Raw genomic sequence first — 22,240 nt, 5'->3', positions numbered from 1 at the left:
GAATTTATAGTGGCTCTGTTTTGTGACTCACTTCCAGTCTCTGGAGATGAAGTACTGCAGCTCCAGCAGTCTGTGTTCACAGTCTTCAACCATCTTATCAGTGTACAGATGCTCCATCAGACACGACAGGATCCTGCATACACACACACACACACACACACATACTTGACAAAATACCTGGACTACACACTTCACCTTCAACGTTTCTATTCCTGAACAGAAAGAAGGTCAAATGTAAAGACCAATCAACGTTCTGGAAAGTTTATGGTAAAACTGGTTCGCTCGGACTTCTTCAGTGCCTGAGGCAACACAACAGGTCTTGCTACAGAAACACAAATATGCCAGTCATCCCTGACATTAATAAAAGCACTCATTTGTTCCACGTAATGTTCACGTTTGTAGCGTAGAGGATGAGTACGTGACTCGATTGACCTGGTCATCTCACACACACTCACATGGGGTCTCCGTTTCGGATGTGTTTGCAGGCGGTCTGGATGACGGACTCGCAGGCCTCGTTCAGGGCCCGGTCGATGCGATAGTCGGCCCCGGGGTCCGTCTCCTGAATCAGCGTCTGGAGCTGAGGGACACACACACACACACAGTTATGAGTGTCATTCATCAGCCGCTGCATTATTGAACATGAAAGAATCTCTCATGACTTTGTTCATGATTTAAATCAGCCTCGGTTCATTCATCAGGAACTACTGAAACAAACGCACACAATTATCTTCAGATTTTTTCAGTATTTTTACAGTATGTATGCATGTTTTTATCAGAAATAAATTCATTTATTATAAAATTATTAATATGCCCCAATTAAACACATAGTAGTAATATATTACAACTGCAAAATTTAACTATTAATCTCTTCAATTCATCCATCCCTTTCCATCTCTATATCAGCCCTATATTAATCCCTATTTCATCCCTATATCATCTCTATATCTTCCCTATATCCACCCCTATATCATCCATATATCCATCTGTTCATCACCCCTATAATCCCTATATCCATCTGTGTATCCATCTCTATCCACTTCTATATCATCCCTATAACCCCTATATCCATCTGTGTATCCATCTCTATATAACCCCTATATCCACCCCTATATCATCCTTATATCCATCTGTATATCATCCCTATAATATATCATTCCTATATCCATCTGTATATCCTCCCTATATCTATATCTATCATCTGTATATCCACCCCATATCATCCCTACATCCACCCATATCCCTATATAACCCCTATATCCATCTCTATATCATCTCTATATAACCCCTATATCCACCCAGGCTTCCAGCCAGCGACTAAATGGTGGCATTTTGCAACCTTTTTTCCTGCCGGTGAGACTAAATTTAGTTAGAAGTGCCCAACTGATAAGAGCTGCATTCCTGAATATGAGACGTGTCAAACGACAAACGAAAGTGAAATGAAAGCGTGCTTCTGGATTGAGCTGTGCTGCGGGCCGTTCATTAGCTCAGAGCGACAGACAGCGCTGAACACTGAGCGGACACCTTGCTCTTTCGGCCAAAAACACAAAATGCCATTATTGGCCGACATTTTTCTCTGGCTGAAATTCCGGAGCGCCCCTAGCAAAAAAATACTGTGCAAAATATCAGACATTAACTGGCCAGTCGCTAATACTGAATGTTGAATATCTCGAGCAGATAAACTAGCGCAGTAACTGAAACTCACAGCTTTCTGGCAGTGTCCTTCGAGGATGCCCTTTTCCCGGGACACCCTCATGAGGCAGTGCAGGGTTCGGCCCTTGTGGTGCAGGCCGGAGCAGTGTGTGTCGATCTCCCCTCGGCAGTGCAGCACGATCTCGGGACTCAGCGAGAAATCCTCCATCAGCATCCGCCTGTAGTCCAGCATCTCCCCCTGACACTCGCCACTCACGGTCTGACCTGAGGCAGAGAGAGAGAGAGAGAGAGAGAGACACTGAGTCACACTGTAGAGACGGACAGAGAGAGAGACAGCTGTAGGGGGCAGAGTGTGTGTGTGTGAGACTCACCGCGGTGTACGGCCGCCTCCAGGCACAGGTGTGTGTGTGTGTGTGTGTGTGCGTGTGTGTGTGAGACTCACCGCGGTGTACGGCCGCCTCCAGGCACAGGAGCAGGTACGAGAGCTTGGCTTCGCGCGCTCGAGGCATCGCGGTGTCCATGTTGCAGCGGTATTTACGCAGGTCCGGTTTACAGGCTTTAGCCAGTGAGTAGCTGACCTTGTAGTCCTGAGCGATCAGCTTCTGGCGAGTGGACAGAGCGTCCTTGCACTGTGCGGGACACACACACACACACAAGCAGAATAATTTACTGGGAAACGCTTCTCATTTAAATTGTTAGAGAAATGAATACTTGATCAACTTGAAATAATATAAATGTTAAAGGCACAGTTTCACCACTAGAGGACGCTTATTCAAAACCAACACAGGCGTAGCTTGATGACGGAGCGCGGGATCATGGGAGTTGAGATAATGAATAACTGTGGTCCCTCACAAATGTGCAAAGCAAACATATAGAGCATTGGTCTAGTGGGTTTTGGATAGTTTAATTTAACATAAATAAAACCAGTTAAAATGACAAGAAAATTACTTAAACCAAGATGAAAATTAACTTTAATATTTTAATGAGTTAGTGTTATTTCAGTGTTATATACTATTGTAGAATTTATTAACTTATTTATGATTTAATGCCAAATCAACAGCAATAGCTAAATTCATCCAAATCAACAGTATTTAAATTTTGAAAAATAATTCTGATTACAATCAATTCAAAACACTGTTCCCAATAATTTAATTTTTTTCTTTAAAAAAAAAAAAAAAAATTCATAAAATAAAAATAAAAATCAATATACAATAAAATCATACATTTATAATTTTTTTATATTTCTCAATTCTAAAATTATTCCTGGAGAACCTTTTTTTTTTTTTTTTTTAATTACAATTTGTATATTTTCTGAATAAAGATGTTGTGTAATATTGTTTTAAAAAGGACGTTCTATTAAAGTATGTTTTACACGTGAAATTCTTACACAAATCCCAAACCGGTTTCTCTTCCCCTTTTAAATAAATAGGACTGAGCGAGTCGTGAATGTCCAATCCGGCATCTCGTATCCATAACCTGGTCATGTCTACTCTAAAATAATGAACTCCTTATCCTGTCATTTCCAACTGAAGGGCCTCCTTAGCTGTAAAACTGCTCGTAAAGGAGGAAGAGGAAGAGGAAGACGAGCCTCAGCTGGTAAAGGACTGAAGCAAACGCACCTTCTCAGACATGCTCTCCTCGTACTTGTGGTTGAACAGGCATTTGTAGACCTTTCCTTCTCCGGCTGCAGTCTAGAAGTAAGAGGCACGGCATTAGCATTAGCATTAGCATGCAGAAGCGTGGGCGTGTGGGGTGGCGGCTCACGTGTTCGCAGAAGCGCTCGCGGTCCTCGCGGCAGGAGAAGTACAGGTGTCGGTCCAGGTGGAAGTCGTCGGACGAGAGCTCGGCCACACGCATGATGGCCTTCTTGCACTCGTCTTTGATGCCGGACTTGCCATCCTCCTCGGCCTCAGCCTCGCTCACCAGGCCCTTCTCCAGACACGAGATCACCTCGCCCTGGGAGTGCAGGTCCTGCGGGACGAGAGGAGGAACACACAACCTCAAACCTCAGCAAACGCTTGTCCTGGACACAGCTGAGCACACGTGGGTCACGCCGAGATGTTCACTCAAAACCCATAAGAGTTACAAAACACAGTGTTCGAGTGCTGTTTGAACAGTTTAAAGCAAAACTATCTTTGCTTATGACAGACCTGCGCCGCACATGAACTGCATCTTGCTTTTTTGAAGCGTCTCAGTTGAAGGAAATAACCCATTAATAAACCTTGATGCGTGACAACCAATAAGAAGGCATGCACAATATATCGCCCACCGTATATGTTCATTTTTAATGTTATTATTGTCATCGGCCCGAAAAGAGAATCCGGCCGATGACAATAATAACATTAAAAATGAACATATACGGTGGGCGATATATTGTGCATGCCTTCTTATTGGTTGTCACGCATCAAGCAAGAAAGTTCGAGTTTGCATTTACATAATGAAGTAAATCCCTTCATCATATAAAGCAAGAGTGTCTTCAGAAACCCTAAATCTCTCAATTCATACAGATTATTTTTATGACGTCTTTATGAACTGGAAGGTTTCATTAAAAATAACTCCAAAGTGTTTCAAAAATGAACAAAAGTGTTATTGGTTTGGGATGAAAAGTTGTGTAAATTAAATTTGAATGAGCTGATCAAATGACCAATGACTGACCACTGAAGCAAACCGCTGGACATCATCAACCGATGCTCGTCGCATTAGGACTGATAACCAAACCAATATATCAATGAAAACAAACCCATAGTTTAAAAAGCTTCAAGAGAATTGAAGGCATCTCCACTTTATAATCGACCGTATGACAAATGGATATTCACTAACTCATATTTAACAGTGTAATTAAATGTATTAAACTGGGAGTGTTAATAGTTGCAAAGGCAGAATTTCGAATTAATGTACTAAAACTAATTAACTATTACTTTTTCCAGCTGTTAATTTGTGGCAGAACTGTTTGACACATACGCACAGACACATTTAAATGATCAAAACTATGTTTGTAATCTTACAGTGTTTGTTCAGTTCGGTATTTGACAGTAATGTTACACAGACTGGCAGAGATACTAAAGATATCAAACAGGAAGTTCTGGTTTTAAAAAAAAGTGTTACATCCTTCCTGTAAAAAGGCTCAGGCCGAGTTACCCAGAGTGCAGTGCGCTTTACCTTCTCCCCCGTGGTGACGCTCCCGCAGTGCAGCTTGTTGATGTCGTCTCTACACTTGTCCATGAAGCCACAGATCAGCCTGTAGTCGCTGAACACTATACTGGTCATCTTGGTGATGTACTGGTCACACTGGTACTCGGAGATGTTGGTGCGGTGGTCCACTAAACACGACACCAGGTAGCCCTTCCCACGCTCCTCAGCGGCACACTCCTTGATCTGGGGAGGGGGTTAGGGTGATGAGGGTGTGTACTGTGGCAAGAGAGAGCGTGTGTGTGTGTGTGTGTACTCACCGCATTGATGGTGGTCTTGCACACCTCGACGGCCACGGACTCGAACTTCGGGTCAGTCGTCAGGTTCAGCTTGTAGTTCCAGAGCAGCTGGAGGAAACACCGGGAGATTTACTCACTGCACATCATTAATCATAAAAGTAATACAAGAAATATTTAAAACAATAAATAACAGTAAACAAGTCAATAGGTAAAAAAAAAAACTAACTTGAAAATTAAAGATGTTTAAAGTGTGAATAACAGTTCTGTCTCAGCAAACCACACAAAAAAATAAAAAAAATAAAAAAAAACTTCATTTCTACGGCTGAGTGTGTGCTAAAGTGCAGCTAGTGTGTGTGGGTCGTGCTGTGTGAAGACTTACATGATTGCAGTCTGAGGCGATCTCGGTGTCCTGGAGAGAGAAGGAGAACAGCAGGAGTTACACAATAGATCAGGGATCACACACGGACAACAGCGATTAGAGATCACACACAGACAACAGCGATCAGGGATCACACACACGGACAACAGCGATCAGGGATCACACACACGGACAACAGCGATCAGGGATCACACACGGACAACAGCGATCCGAGATCACACACGGACAACAGCGATCAGAGATCACACACGGACAACAGCGATCCGAGATCACACACGGACAACAGCGATCAGAGATCACACACGGACAACAGCGATCGGGGATCACACACGGACAACAGCGATCAGAGATCACACACGGACAACAGCGATCGGGGATCACACACGGACAACAGCGATCAGGGATCACACACAGACAACAGCGATCAGAGATCACACACAGACAACAGCAATCAGGGATCACACACGGACAACAGCGATCAGAGATCACACACGGACAACAGCGATCGGGGATCACACACGGACAACAGCGATCAGGGATCACACACAGACAACAGCGATCAGAGATCACACACGGACAACAGCGATCAGGGATCACACACGGACAACAGCGATCGGGGATCACACACGGACAACAGCGATCAGAGATCACACACGGACAACAGCGATCAGAGATCACACACGGACAACAGCGATCAGGGATCACACACAGACAACAGCGATCAGAGATCACACACAGACAACAGCAATCAGGGATCACACACGGACAACAGCGATCAGAGATCACACACGGACAACAGCGATCAGAGATCACACACAGACAACAGCGATCAGAGATCACACACAGACAACAGCGATCGGGGATCACACACGGACAACAGCGATCAGGGATCACACACAGACAACAGCGATCAGGGATCACACACGGACAACAGCGATCAGGGATCACACACGGACAACAGCGATCAGAGATCACACACGGACAACAGCGATCAGAGATCACACACAGACAACAGCGATCAGAGATCACACACGGACAACAGCGATCAGAGATCACACACAGACAACAGCGATCAGAGATCACACACGGACAACAGCGATCAGGGATCACACACGGACAACAGCGATCAGGGATCACACACAGACAACAGCGATCAGAGATCACACACAGACAACAGCAATCAGGGATCACACACAGACAACAGCGATCGGAGATCACACACGGACAACAGCGATCAGAGATCACACACGGACAACAGCGATCGGGGATCACACACGGACAACAGCGATCAGAGATCACACACGGACAACAGCGATCAGAGATCACACACGGACAACAGCGATCGGGGATCACACACGGACAACAGCGATCAGGGATCACACACAGACAACAGCGATCAGAGATCACACACGGACAACAGCGATCAGGGATCACACACGGACAACAGCGATCGGGGATCACACACGGACAACAGCGATCAGGGATCACACACAGACAACAGCGATCAGAGATCACACACAGACAACAGCAATCAGGGATCACACACGGACAACAGCGATCAGAGATCACACACGGACAACAGCGATCAGAGATCACACACAGACAACAGCGATCAGGGATCACACACGGACAACAGCGATCAGAGATCACACACGGACAACAGCGATCAGAGATCACACACGGACAACAGCGATCAGAGATCACACACGGACAACAGCGATCAGGGATCACACAAAGACAACAGCGATCAGGGATCACACACGGACAACAGCGATCAGAGATCACACACAGACAACAGCGATCAGAGATCACACACAGACAACAGCGATCGGGGATCACACACGGACAACAGCGATCAGGGATCACACACAGACAACAGCGATCAGGGATCACACACGGACAACAGCGATCGGGGATCACACACGGACAACAGCGATCAGGGATCACACACGGACAACAGCGATCAGAGATCACACACGGACAACAGCGATCAGGGATCACACACAGACAACAGCGATCAGAGATCACACACAGACAACAGCGATCAGGGATCACACACGGACAACAGCGATCAGGGATCACACACAGACAACAGCGATCGGGGATCACACACGGACAACAGCGATCAGGGATCACACACGGACAACAGCGATCAGAGATCACACACAGACAACAGCGATCAGGGATCACACACGGACAACAGCGATCAGAGATCACACACAGACAACAGCGATCAGGGATCACACACGGACAACAGCGATCAGGGATCACACACAGACAACAGCGATCGGGGATCACACACAGACAACAGCGATCAGGGATCACACACGGACAACAGCGATCAGAGATCACACACGGACAACAGCGATCGGGGATCACACACGGACAACAGCGATCAGAGATCACACACGGACAACAGCGATCGGGGATCACACACGGACAACAGCGATCAGAGATCACACACGGACAACAGCGATCGGGGATCACACACGGACAACAGCGATCAGGGATCACACACAGACAACAGCGATCAGAGATCACACACAGACAACAGCAATCAGGGATCACACACGGACAACAGCGATCAGAGATCACACACGGACAACAGCGATCGGGGATCACACACGGACAACAGCGATCAGGGATCACACACAGACAACAGCGATCAGAGATCACACACGGACAACAGCGATCAGGGATCACACACGGACAACAGCGATCGGGGATCACACACGGACAACAGCGATCAGAGATCACACACGGACAACAGCGATCAGAGATCACACACGGACAACAGCGATCAGGGATCACACACAGACAACAGCGATCAGAGATCACACACAGACAACAGCAATCAGGGATCACACACGGACAACAGCGATCAGAGATCACACACGGACAACAGCGATCAGAGATCACACACAGACAACAGCGATCAGAGATCACACACAGACAACAGCGATCGGGGATCACACACGGACAACAGCGATCAGGGATCACACACAGACAACAGCGATCAGGGATCACACACGGACAACAGCGATCAGGGATCACACACGGACAACAGCGATCAGAGATCACACACGGACAACAGCGATCAGAGATCACACACAGACAACAGCGATCAGAGATCACACACGGACAACAGCGATCAGAGATCACACACAGACAACAGCGATCAGAGATCACACACGGACAACAGCGATCAGGGATCACACACGGACAACAGCGATCAGGGATCACACACAGACAACAGCGATCAGAGATCACACACAGACAACAGCAATCAGGGATCACACACGGACAACAGCGATCAGAGATCACACACGGACAACAGCGATCGGGGATCACACACGGACAACAGCGATCAGGGATCACACACAGACAACAGCGATCAGAGATCACACACGGACAACAGCGATCAGGGATCACACACGGACAACAGCGATCGGGGATCACACACGGACAACAGCGATCAGGGATCACACACAGACAACAGCGATCAGAGATCACACACAGACAACAGCAATCAGGGATCACACACGGACAACAGCGATCAGAGATCACACACGGACAACAGCGATCAGAGATCACACACAGACAACAGCGATCAGGGATCACACACGGACAACAGCGATCAGAGATCACACACGGACAACAGCGATCAGAGATCACACACGGACAACAGCGATCAGAGATCACACACGGACAACAGCGATCAGGGATCACACAAAGACAACAGCGATCAGGGATCACACACGGACAACAGCGATCAGAGATCACACACAGACAACAGCGATCAGAGATCACACACAGACAACAGCGATCGGGGATCACACACGGACAACAGCGATCAGGGATCACACACAGACAACAGCGATCAGGGATCACACACGGACAACAGCGATCGGGGATCACACACGGACAACAGCGATCAGGGATCACACACGGACAACAGCGATCAGAGATCACACACGGACAACAGCGATCAGGGATCACACACAGACAACAGCGATCAGAGATCACACACAGACAACAGCGATCAGGGATCACACACGGACAACAGCGATCAGGGATCACACACGGACAACAGCGATCAGGGATCACACACAGACAACAGCGATCGGGGATCACACACGGACAACAGCGATCAGGGATCACACACGGACAACAGCGATCAGAGATCACACACAGACAACAGCGATCAGGGATCACACACGGACAACAGCGATCAGAGATCACACACAGACAACAGCGATCAGGGATCACACACGGACAACAGCGATCAGGGATCACACACAGACAACAGCGATCAGGGATCACACACGGACAACAGCGATCAGGGATCACACACGGACAACAGCGATCAGAGATCACACACAGACAACAGCGATCGGGGATCACACACGGACAACAGCGATCAGGGATCACACACGGACAACAGCGATCAGAGATCACACACAGACAACAGCGATCAGGGATCACACACGGACAACAGCGATCAGAGATCACACACAGACAACAGCGATCAGGGATCACACACGGACAACAGCGATCAGGGATCACACACAGACAACAGCGATCGGGGATCACACACAGACAACAGCGATCAGGGATCACACACGGACAACAGCGATCGGGGATCACACACGGACAACAGCGATCAGGGATCACACACGGACAACAGCGATCAGAGATCACACACGGACAACAGCGATCAGGGATCACACACAGACAACAGCGATCAGAGATCACACACAGACAACAGCGATCAGGGATCACACACGGACAACAGCGATCAGGGATCACACACAGACAACAGCGATCGGGGATCACACACGGACAACAGCGATCAGGGATCACACACGGACAACAGCGATCAGAGATCACACACAGACAACAGCGATCGGGGATCACACACGGACAACAGCGATCAGGGATCACACACGGACAACAGCGATCAGAGATCACACACGGACAACAGCGATCAGGGATCACACACGGACAACAGCGATCAGAGATCACACACAGACAACAGCGATCAGGGATCACACACGGACAACAGCGATCAGGGATCACACACAGACAACAGCGATCAGGGATCACACACGGACAACAGCGATCAGAGATCACACACGGACAACAGCGATCAGGGATCACACACAGACAACAGCGATCAGGGATCACACACGGACAACAGCGATCAGGGATCACACACGGACAACAGCGATCAGGGATCACACACGGACAACAGCGATCAGGGATCACACACGGACAACAGCGATCGGGGATCACACAAGTGCTTATATAATGCATTTAACGTCAAATAATACAAAGCAGACACTTCAAGATTTCTATAGATCATCTGTTCTCGTGTTGGTGCGAATAGTAGACTATTCGCTGTGTTTTGGTTGATTTTGCGTAACGTGCGCCAGAAAGTAGATTAACTTTGGAGATGTTTTCTTTATTTTTTAAAGGTATGACATTTTGTAGTCATTTATATTGTAGCCTAGGCATAAAAAAAAAATTGTTTCCGGTTTCCGACCGACCTTGTCAATTTATGTGCAACCCACATTTATTTTATGAGCTTGGGGAAGAAATAATAAAAATTAAATAAATACACAAATAAAAAAACTTTGAGGTGAACTATAAATTTATACCATCTATACTTTTTATAGCACGCGATGCAAGATGCATCTTGTCCTCCAGCAATGCTATTAACAAACGAGGCAGATATCGTTCGCCAAACTGAACTATAATACATACAAGTCTTTTTTTTGTCATTTAGGACACTTTTATTTATATTTGCACACATACAAATACATGCATTCATAGGTATGCACACACCACATACTAATACCTCCATCCGCATAGTTTTATTAAAAATCATCCCATTTCCAATCATGATCCCAATCCCATCTTCTGCGGTCTACCACTTCTTTCGCCATGTATTTGTTCGTTTCTTTCATTATTTTATGCAATCCAAAACACTCTAACCTGCCGCGGTTCGTATCTCCAGAGCCCGTCTAACTTGTCCGCTTTTCCGGGACAAATGGATTTTTGAAGGACAAGTAAAAGAGAATTTTACTCGCCCCAACGGACAAGTAGACTGATTAGAGCATCAATAACAAAAAAAAAATAACTAGGGAATCACTAAACCGAGAGAATGATTCTGATTTTATTACATTTATTGCAAGTTGCGATCGATTGTGGATAATAAATGCAGGCCTACTGTATTACTGATGGTAAGGTTGCGCTGTTGACGCTCGCGCAGAGAAATCTACACACATGAGCGGAGCCTCAATTTTTTTCCTGAATACCATCACGATTGAAAAAGTGACATTGATTTCCTACAACAGTTCAATAAACACTTTTTATAAGCAATATTGGGTGTTTTTGTTCCATTTCAGCAGCGAAAATAGTTCCAAAGAAAAGTCACAGCAGAACCACGACGCATCTCACAGGAACTCATCCTGTTTTCATTACTGAATGATTCAGCATTTTGAACGAATCGGTTGAGTCAAAGATTCAATGACCCATTCATAAACATCTGTCTCATTCTTGAATGAATCAACCGTTTGAACGAATCGTTAGAATTAATGAATCAATAACTCACTCATTTATACGGCCACCTGCCGCCACCTATTGGCAGTTTAGTGTTATGTTTATAAGTAGCCTAGTATAATTCTTTCCAATATTTCTTATTTGCACATTTAAATCAATTTCATAACATTATTTTATGAAATTGTAATTTTTCAGTGTAAATGATTTAATTTGATCAGCCCTACCTAGGGTAACAGTATGCTTCATCTTTTATTTTAAATTCCTAAATTTGATCAATAAATTCAATTATTTAGAATAATAAGACACTATAGGGCATTTAATAATATTGGGGGAGGGGGTGCCCTTAAAGGTGCAGATATTACAATATGCCTTTTTAAATATCAAAGCTGATTGAACACTGATGAGAATATTGCTTCAGAATAAAAAAATAAATACATTTAAAAAATCCGGACAAGCAACTTTTTTACTCAGACAAGTGATTGACAGATTTACTTACTTGTCCGGAGGACAAGCACGTGAAAAGGCTTAAGGGGATAGTTCACTTTGAAATTATTTTTTGATATGTTTTATCTTACCTCAAGGGCATCCACCTGTGTTTTGTTTCCACAGTAGTTTCAATTTTGATATTTTTGGGTTTGACCTAAAAATGTCAAAATTGAAAATACTGCGGAAACAAAAACACCTACATCTTGGATGCCCTTGAGGTACATATCAAAAAATAATTTTGTGAACTATCCCTCTAATGTCGAGCCCTGAATAATTTCCTACCCATCCCTTCCTGCCACTGAAAAAAAAAAAAAAAAAAAGTCCCTACTGACCCATGACCTCAACTGACAACCAACCGGAACCAAACTTTTTTTTTTTATGCCCTATACACAAATAAAAAAATGGACACTTTACTGTTTTGAAATGATGTACTCTGTGTCTTATCCGTATGACCATAAATAAGAGTATTCGTTAGTTTTCACTGCTGAGGATAAAATCCCAAATAATCGCGTCGGCGTCTCGCGTGCGTGCACATTATGTCAGTTCTAGCTCAGCTGATTTGATATTAGAAGCTTGATCATATCAAAATAAAAGTGCATAGGACAGGGCCGTACCCATAATTGAGGTCCCCGAGGTATATAATGAAAGTTGTGAAATAATTGCCTAATATTAACTTAATTAGGTGCTGCAAGAATATTGTACATCACGATGATGTACAACAACAACAACAGCTCGTCAATGTCAAAATGTTTGAGTCGGAGATGAACTCAAAGCCCTGTTCTTATGTTCACAGAAGCTCCCCGCACGACGCTTCAGTTAACGGCCGTAAAGTGCGAGATAAGATGTAGGCCTAAATAGCTAAACTAAACAGCTGTTTTAGATAGAAGTTTTAAACGAACGACTGAAACGGTTAGATTGCAAACTATCAATCAAAGCTCAGTTTGGGAAAGGAAATAGCTAGAGGTCAAGAGAAGCCTCCTGTGCCAATGAGATAACATTATATTATTATATACTATATGTTGTTTACCTAATTACAGTGGGTATGAGCTCAATTTAACAACAATTGCCATTACTATTGTTTAAATATAGACTAGGCTGTGTTTGTGTGCAGAATAGGCATAATCATTAAAACCTCTCTCATTACGCGATTGAGTTTTGATTTAGCCAACAATCATATACATTCTGCATTTCCATTTTGTATGTGGATCATTCATTGTAAAATTTAAACGGTCATCTTGACAAAAAAATGTAAGCCACTGCCCACTGCCCTGCTACTAAAGCTATAGTTATCCAGTTGTGGGGCCTTAAAACACCTTAAAATGCACATGTGTAGATCAAGAACATCAAAACTTCCTCGGGGTTGGCATCCCAAGCAAGACCACTTTTGAGACCTCAGTTGGCTATTTAGAAATCCCTGACCCTGGGTGGAGAACATTTCTGCAAAAATATTTCATTAGCCACTCGCACATTAACTTTGTACTCAATCCCTGTCATAAATATGAGCGGGTCTTTGGATTTTCTTTCCCTAACTCCAAAAATGTTTGAGAATTCCCCGAGTTCACAAACCGGTTGAAGGAGCTCAACTATAACCGGACGCAGAAACTCGAAATGCCTTTAATTCACCAAAAACACCCGTGGATCATTCAAGCACTGGTGCTGCAAAGGGTTAAGTAAATGATCTACTAAGCTAACTAAACTCAGCTAAAGCTACTCTTAAAAATATCAAACAGCTGTTGGACGACTAGGCTAAAGTTACGGCCCATCCCAAGATCAGCAGTGTGTGGTATTGACTTTAAAGCTTTGGCAGTGTGTGTGTTCGAGATGTGTGAAGAGTAGATGCAAACACAGATCTGGCCTCGCTCATCCGGTGTGGACTCATCTGATCATGTGACCGAGTCAAAGGCTCAGAGCACTGCCTTTATACGCCACGAGTTCAATATTTGACCACAAACATCCATTATAACAGCGTAATTACAGATCAGGTGAAATAAAGTACAACAAGCACTAATTAAACTTATTAGGCTTTCAGTTTTTGGTGGAGGAGAACGTTATCACGTGGTATAGTGACGTTATTTCACTCAAATTCAGTCTTGATGAACAAAATCACACTGTATATCGGCACGATATATCGGCCACCACGATATATCGGCCACCATATCGGTATCGGACGATATTTGCTCATTTTTATGTTATCGTTATCGGCCCGATAATAAAATTTGGCTGATATATTAAAGCTGATAAATGATGAATTATTTCCTTCAACACTTGACACCTGAGACACTTAAAGGGTTAGTTCACCCAAAAATGAAAATTAAGTCATTAATTACTCACCCCCATGCTGTACCAACCCCGTAAGACCTTCGTTCGTCTTCGGAACACAAATGAAGATATTTTTGATTAAATTTGAGAGCTGTATAACTACCACATTGGCTCCTAAGGGACTGCCTCTTGACGGCCCAGAAAGTCAATGAAGAAAATGTTTAAATATCCCATGTGACTACCGTGGCTCAACTATATGTTTATCAAGCGACGCGAATACTTTTTGTGCGAAAAAACAAACAAAAATAACGAGTTTATTCGACTATTTCTTTTCTTCCTTGTAGGCCAGAAACGAGACTTCCTTAGATTTCCACGACGCATGCGCGAGAATTGCGATGCATGCGCGAGATTTGCGATCTGAAGTAGCAGATCGCAATTCTCGCGCATGCGTCGTGGAAATCTAAGGAAGTCTCGTTCTGGCCTACAAGGAAGAAAAGAAATAGTCGAATAAACTCGTTATTTTTGTTTGTTTTTTCGCACAAAAAGTATTCGCGTCGCTTGATAAACATATAGTTGAGCCACGGTAGTCACTTGGGATATTTAAACCTTTTCTTCATTGACTTTCTGGGCCGTCAAGAGGCAGTCCTTTAGGAGCCAATGTGGTAGTTATACAGCTCTCAAATTTAATCAAAAATATCTTCATTTGTGTTCCGAAGACAAACGAAGGTCTTACGGGGTTGGTACAGCATGGGGGTGAGTAATTAATGACTTAATTTTCATTTTTGGGTGAACTAACCCTTTAATATGCACACTGTTCAACGTGATTGATCTTAATTGCTTGAAATATGATTGGAATCAAAAAGGAAAATATAGTTAAGTGCAAAATGTGCTGTCATATCAGCTACATGAAATTATAATGAGAACATTACAATTGTGTTAGGGGATGGATTTTAATTGTGAGACTTTTGTTTTTGCAATCAGGATTTCGAAAATTATATAAAAATTGGATTTAGATTTATCGGCCGATATATCGGTTATCGGCTTTCGAATATAAAGCGTTATCGGTTATCGGTATCGGCCAAAATGTTCATATCGGTGCATCCCTACACATGACCAACAACACTGGCTATCTTCATCTCTAATAAACGTCATACAGCTTTTATTAGTGTCTCTCACAAGAGGAAGCTCTTGTGCTTGGCATGAACAAGAGCAATATTTCCCAACATGACAGCTGATCGAGCGTTAACTTGGACTACTGTGTGACGGATTATGATGATGACACTGCAAAACACTGCAGAGAGAGAGATGAGGAGTCCAGAACAGCAACTTTAAAGGGGAAGTTCAACAGCAGTATAAAGCGAGAGAGCGTCATCATGGCCGCTTCAAGACCACATTTTAAAATGTGTATAAACACAATAACCACATTTTCTTCCTCCATAATAACTCTCTCTTTAGAGTCTCTCGAACCATGAGGACTTGATCCTGATCTTTATTAGAACAGGGTCAGTGTCTTCACATTTAGTGCCTTCTGGACACACACACACACACACACACACACCTCCTCTCAGAGCTGGACGAGCAGATCCTACTGTTCAAAACACTCTTACAGGTAAAGGTGGTAAAGACAGTAAAAGTACAGAAGTAGAAGTACTTCAGTATCAGAAGTCAATGCATTGTTTTATTATTGTTGCATTGCTGTATGAAATACCTGTGCCTGTCCTCATATCAATATCAGCTTTACTCCTCGAGCAGGTCCAGTAGTGAACCGCATGCGAGACTGAACAAGTACACTCAGCGTCCACAACGCTCCTCTAAGAGTGCAAAGAGGTCTGGCTTTTAGTATGAATATGTCAGCATTACTGTAATCTATAAGATAGTGTGCTCCAAAACTGACAACATTTGCATTCAGAAGACAAAACCCAGCCTTGAAAATGACAGAGTAGCGCGTGTATGACACGCCAATTCGTATTTCCATTTTCGGCGTGCTATCAAGACGCATAATCGCTTTTCAGCGTGTTTATGAACGCCGTTGACTTAACGTTATTACTGTATATATAAATATGACTTACCTCAACCCCGTCCCTAAACCTAACCGTCACTGGGGTTAATGGCATTTATGGCTGTTCCCTTACCATCCTAGGAAAGAAATATCCCCAGATGTAGATCTACATTTTGCTACGTTTCGCGCGGACATTTGACGGCGTGTACAGACAAGCGGAATCACTCGAAAGTGGCGTGTATGTTTACGCAAAAGTCATGATTGCAGATGAAAACCGTGCTGCCGTCAGAAACCAACATCAGTCGGGCTCCTGACTTTCATATCCACAATCCTCCCGACTGACGGCACTACCGTCTCCTCGAGGACCTCCACAGAAACGCAGCGGAGTTACAGTTAAAAGCTTCCAGAAATAATAATACTCAAGTAAATGCGTGTTGTTCCGGTCCACCTCTGGCCGCCATGTTGTTCACAGTAATGCAAACACTTCTGCTGTAGGACTACAACGTGATTTTCTCCCTCTGGCCAATCCACATATGGGTAAATAAGCTATTAAGCTAATAATTAAGCTAATAAGCTAAAATAAGCTATCTGTCCCGTTACGAGATCGACCGGCAGGCTACTTCTACAGTCTATGGCTTACATTCCCTGCAAAGCTGCTGAAGAACACTGCACTGTGGGACATATTACATTTATTCATCTGGCGTTTCAAACATCAGTTAAAGTAACTTATCTGAGGCGATTTAATGCTAACTGTTGCAGTGCCACTGCCCACAAACATTCATGCTAAATAGTGCCAACTACGTGAAGAATAGAAGTGGAATAACACTGGCTGGAAAAAATGTCCCGATGTACTCCTACAGTGTCGGTTAGTGCCGTTTATAGCAGAGCAACCCATTTATGTAGGATATTTCGATACAAATGTCCAGAGAGGATACAGAGGTGGTATGATGTCTTATGTCTACTCGGTGCAGCCCGTTATCAGCTGTCAATCAAAGCTAACCACGCCCTTATATGGCATACATTTTATTTCTAAATACGATTCTAACGAGTTAGAAAAAAGTTCACCCCCCTCACACTCGGGACATATCCACAAGTTTCCTACGCCCCATGAGGCCTTGCGTCAGAAGTGGGCGCGTCTTCCGGTTGGAAGTAAACAAAGCGCGACTTGTCATACTTCACACTCGTTCATTCAACAGTTGACAGTCATTCAAGTTATAGCGATCCAAACTAGCTAACGATGTGGAAACACAACCTCAACGAAATTAAAAAGGGTGAAATAACAGTACCTTTACCCTCGGCAGTAGCTGATTGGGAGTATTATAATAACATTATTAATAATCAATACTCATCAAGGCATGGTGACGGACAGTTGTGCGAGCTGACAAACAATTAAAATAAAAAATACACACTTAGTCATTGTGCTTTGGAGTTTATTCAAAATTAAAAATGAATGTGCTCCTAATATATTTGGTATTCTGTCAATACAGGCTTTGATCCTGAGTTTAGGTGTAACATCAGTAGTGAACAGCCAATCACATGCTGATAGAGTTTATAGAACATTAAGAATTTAAACAAATGTACACAGGAAGATTCGTCGTCTTTTGGGAGGTGATGGAAACTACAGTCGTTGGAAGGATCACTCTGATTTCGTTTTCAGGTTATGTTCAAAACAATCACGTTTAAGCCACTGAATTAGTTTAGTCCGGTTATACATACAACCACGAACAGCACATGTTGCCCCTGAGCTCCGTAACGACATCTCTCATAAAGATTTGCGTCTTTAAATAGTAAAATAATTCTCCGAAAAACAGCTAGCCTCTTCGCTAACGAACACACAAAACACCATTGGAACGCTACTCCCGCCGCCTCACCGGAAGTTTCACCCACTTTATTTTTTACAGGAGCGCCCCTCGGAAACTTGTGGATAGAAAAATACAATAAAAGTCTATGGGACGCACCTGTAAAAACATGAATTTATGCTGTGAAACACGAGGTATTTGAACACAGGGTCTGTGGGTATTTGCTCCTTTTGGGACCTCCTCTAGTCTAGCGGATTCCCGATTGCAGTTTTTGCACTTCCGGATAGGCTTCAGTTCTCAGATTATAATGTTTCCGTCTGGTGTGAACACACTCACAGAGTCACAGACACATGATCCGTGAAGGCCTTGATCAGGATGTCTAACTCTTCGTTCTCAGGGTCAATGTTACTAAAAACAGCCTCCAAATCCAATCAAAGAGAGAAACCCGCTCGCCCCAGAGTCGTCCTTCAGCAGGGTTTATCGTGGCTGAAAGCCTTTGAAATACAGAGTGTCTCTGAGCAATCTCCTGCATCTGTAATCTCTAACTCAAGTGAAAAGAACACAAGCGCTCACGTTTATAACCATGCATGATCACAGCGAGACATGGGGGAGAGAAGCCCACAGTCCAGTCCGAGCTCAGCACCATCTCTCTCTCCGGCTGGGTCAGGCTTTCGGTTCAGAAAACTGTATTTTTACAGAAGCTACAGGGCCTTTAGCCTCCGGAAGACCATCAATCATCAAGTAAACAAAGTGGCTTTATTAATAACAATGAGGAACTGTGTCCGACTGAGCGATTGGCCTTATAGTACAGCTCACACTGACACGGACTCTACAACAAGTGTTGTGTGTGTGTAATCAGTAACTAAGAACTAATGACCCGACCCACATCACACACACAGATCTGACCAAACACTGCCAGTGAACAGCACACACACTTCAGAATCATTATTACACATGGCGTTTGTGTTCGTGCCGCGACTCCACATCAGTGCGGTTTCAACAACGTCTAATCTTTGACAAACAGTCAGCAGGATTCATATTTGTGTGAAGAAGTCCTAAAACAAGTCAGTCAAGTCGAACAACTAAAGGAATCTCCACAACAGAACACACACGAGTAAAATAAATAACACACGAGTTACAATATTGGGAAAACGATGGGCAAGACACCAGACCAGTCACTCTGAGATGATGGGCATCTGTGGTGCCATCGAGGGGCGCAATCAACCGATTCTGCTGTACTGTGACGAGTGTGTGTGTGTGTGTGTCGGATTATCCCCAAAGCAATAACAGGGTCGGAGAGGGGGTAATAATACTCAACTTCAGCACATTTATCAGATATTCATTCAGTCTTTCCCATTTTGTGCCACTGTTTCATAATGAATCCAAAATGTAAAACTTATAGCCCAACAAAGGTCTCTAACGTTTTATTTTGCCAATAAGTGCCAAAATTTCTCCTAAATAAAAGCTCAAGGAGTTATCTTCTGCAAGTAAATAAATCAGGAAAAAATAATTCATTTCCTTACCAGTAAAGTAAAAAATAGTTCATTTATATTGCAATAAATGGTTATTGCCACTGAGACTAAAAGATGTTTTAACCGCTTTAAAGTCCAGGTACAAGTCAATGCATTTTCTTTGATCATTTTGCACTGTAAAGGAGTTAAAACTCTTAATTCGGAGCTCTCAAAGTGCACCATTTTGTAGGATCAAACGTTCAAAATATATCGATTTTAATTCAATTTTAAACACATTATGTATTGATTTCATGCCAACTTTAGCAGAAGTCATTCCACTCATATAATTTGCTAGCTTTAGATATTTCCCCATCGCTAGTTATCGGTATTTATTATTAGTCATAAAAAAAGTCATCGGAGTGCACGTGCTGACGTCACGCCGCATATCTGGCGTATCGGCGAGTTGCAAAACAGCTTTTAACGGTTTAAAGCACAGGCATAAACAGAAAACACATTTCCCATCTATATTAAATCACGATAACCAGATTTAAAACATTGAACACCCCCAAACCTGCATGTATGTGATATTTAAAGGCCCTTTCTTGACAAAAAGCCGTTTAGTTACTGAATATCTGCTATTTATTCTCAAGCCAGCCCTGCTTCCGTCGACATCTATAGACTGTGTGTGATCTACAACTTCTGAGTGTCGCAGGAAGACGCTGCAGGTCCAGATGTGTGTTGTTGTAACGTTACGCACTATTAGACTGGTGGTGGTGCGTTATACGCGCTTTAAATCGCAGACGCTGCGTGTATAAACATGTCCTTACGTCTTTGCGGTCCTGCAGGCACTCGAGCACGGCCAGGTTGTTGTTCCAGGAGTGTTTGGGGCAGATCCTGCTCACGTCCTCCCGACAGGCCTCCTCCTCCGCCAGCCTCCAGCCTGAGCTCCTGCGGCCCGCCTGCGGACCGTCCGCGGCCTTCGCATCCCCCGCGGGGTTCCGGGCTCTCTCGCTGATGCCCGCGGGGATATCGCCGTCTCCGAGCGCTGGTTTGGCCTCCCGAGCAGAGCAGATCGAGCCGGAGATGAAGAGCACCAGCAGGAGCCGCAGAACACGTCCACACGCCGCCATCTTCCTCAGCTGAGTTACCAATCCTACTACGCCGAAGAGCGCGCTCATGAATATTAATCAGCACGCGCTGACGTCGTGGCGTAGGCTTCTTAATATTCATGAGAGAAATCCGTCGCTGTAGTATGATTCGCTAGTTCTCTGTGGAAATAAATACTGAATTGCGGATCATGATTTCAAGCTTTATTGTTCTGTTTTGTGTAATTGCTCAAGTAAAAAGGAAATTAGAGCTTATAGCCTTGTTAGCAAATATGCTGTTGTATAAAGTAGCACACTTTTTCCCGTCCTCTGGCTCTGTTTTTATTTTTACTTTATTCGCTTTGAATGAATATGTCTCGTATTTTTCTGGTTCATGGTGCATTGATAATAATGAATAAATAAAAGGAAGATAATGGAGGGAATTAGCAGTTCGGAAAGTGGGCGGGGCTTGGATATCCCGAACTTGTCTTTAACTGGTCAGGTACAATGAGTCTAAGTATTTTAATAATTCAACTTATACCGTGTAATGTACTCTCAATCAAACAACTATACGGTTATTGGTGGCATTATTCAGATGTAAACTTTGGCCAGGACGCGATTGCTGTTGCTGGATGGTGTGGTCAGCTGGTGCGTGTTGCTCTTCTCAGCGTTGATGAGGATGGGCCAATCACAATCGTTTCTGATTACTGGGAAATGTTTATTTTAAATAAATGTATCGTAAGTCTTGTTTTGGATTTTCATTTTATGTCAGGCAATATTTCTGGAAACAACATTGAAATATGTATTTTATAGAGCAAATGAATCTTCTAATAAAATAATTAAATAAAGCGAATTTGTTTGAAGGGAGAATTCGCCCCCTAGAGGACGGCACGTTTACTTTCTACAGGAAACTTTAGTTTTATTAATATCTTGTTCATGCATCATTCGCCTGCTTTATAGGCAATTTTATTCCTAAAAACAGTGGAAATGTTTTTTTTTTTCCTGATTTATGAAGTGATTAAAAGCACATAAAAAGAAATCCCTCTGTAAAAACTTTCAAATAAGTTAATATAATTGGAATTCTGAACCTGCCTTCATCCGATGTTCATTTCTACTATGGAATGTATGCAAATTAGTGCA

The 22,240-nt window shown here is 43.6% G+C and overlaps 1 protein-coding gene across 4 annotated transcripts in view; it reads right to left on the bottom strand.

Annotated features, from left to right (window-relative positions):
* Nucleotides 1-21,181, bottom strand: part of glg1a (golgi glycoprotein 1a) — a 43,149-nt gene extending 21,968 nt beyond the window's left edge. For all 4 annotated transcript variants that reach the window (XM_039674594.2, XM_039674595.2, XM_089127688.1 and 1 more), the window contains exons 1-10: nt 20,843-21,181; nt 5,458-5,487; nt 5,100-5,186; nt 4,810-5,025; nt 3,415-3,621; nt 3,270-3,341; nt 2,093-2,279; nt 1,703-1,914; nt 456-577; nt 32-133 (exon numbers count right to left, since the gene is read on the bottom strand). In XM_039674594.2, coding sequence (XP_039530528.2) covers nt 32-133; nt 456-577; nt 1,703-1,914; nt 2,093-2,279; nt 3,270-3,341; nt 3,415-3,621; nt 4,810-5,025; nt 5,100-5,186; nt 5,458-5,487; nt 20,843-21,145 — 1,538 coding nt within the window. In that variant the 5' untranslated portion in view covers nt 21,146-21,181. The remainder of the gene's footprint in view (nt 1-31; nt 134-455; nt 578-1,702; nt 1,915-2,092; nt 2,280-3,269; nt 3,342-3,414; nt 3,622-4,809; nt 5,026-5,099; nt 5,187-5,457; nt 5,488-20,842) is intronic.
* Nucleotides 21,182-22,240: the final 1,059 nt, after the last annotated feature.

The sequence above is a fragment of the Pimephales promelas genome, chromosome 25, assembly GCF_988280905.1.
Source record: "Pimephales promelas chromosome 25, fPimPro1.hap1.1, whole genome shotgun sequence".
NCBI lineage: Eukaryota > Metazoa > Chordata > Actinopteri > Cypriniformes > Leuciscidae > Pimephales > Pimephales promelas.
This window is presented reverse-complemented; position numbering and strand designations above follow the sequence as displayed.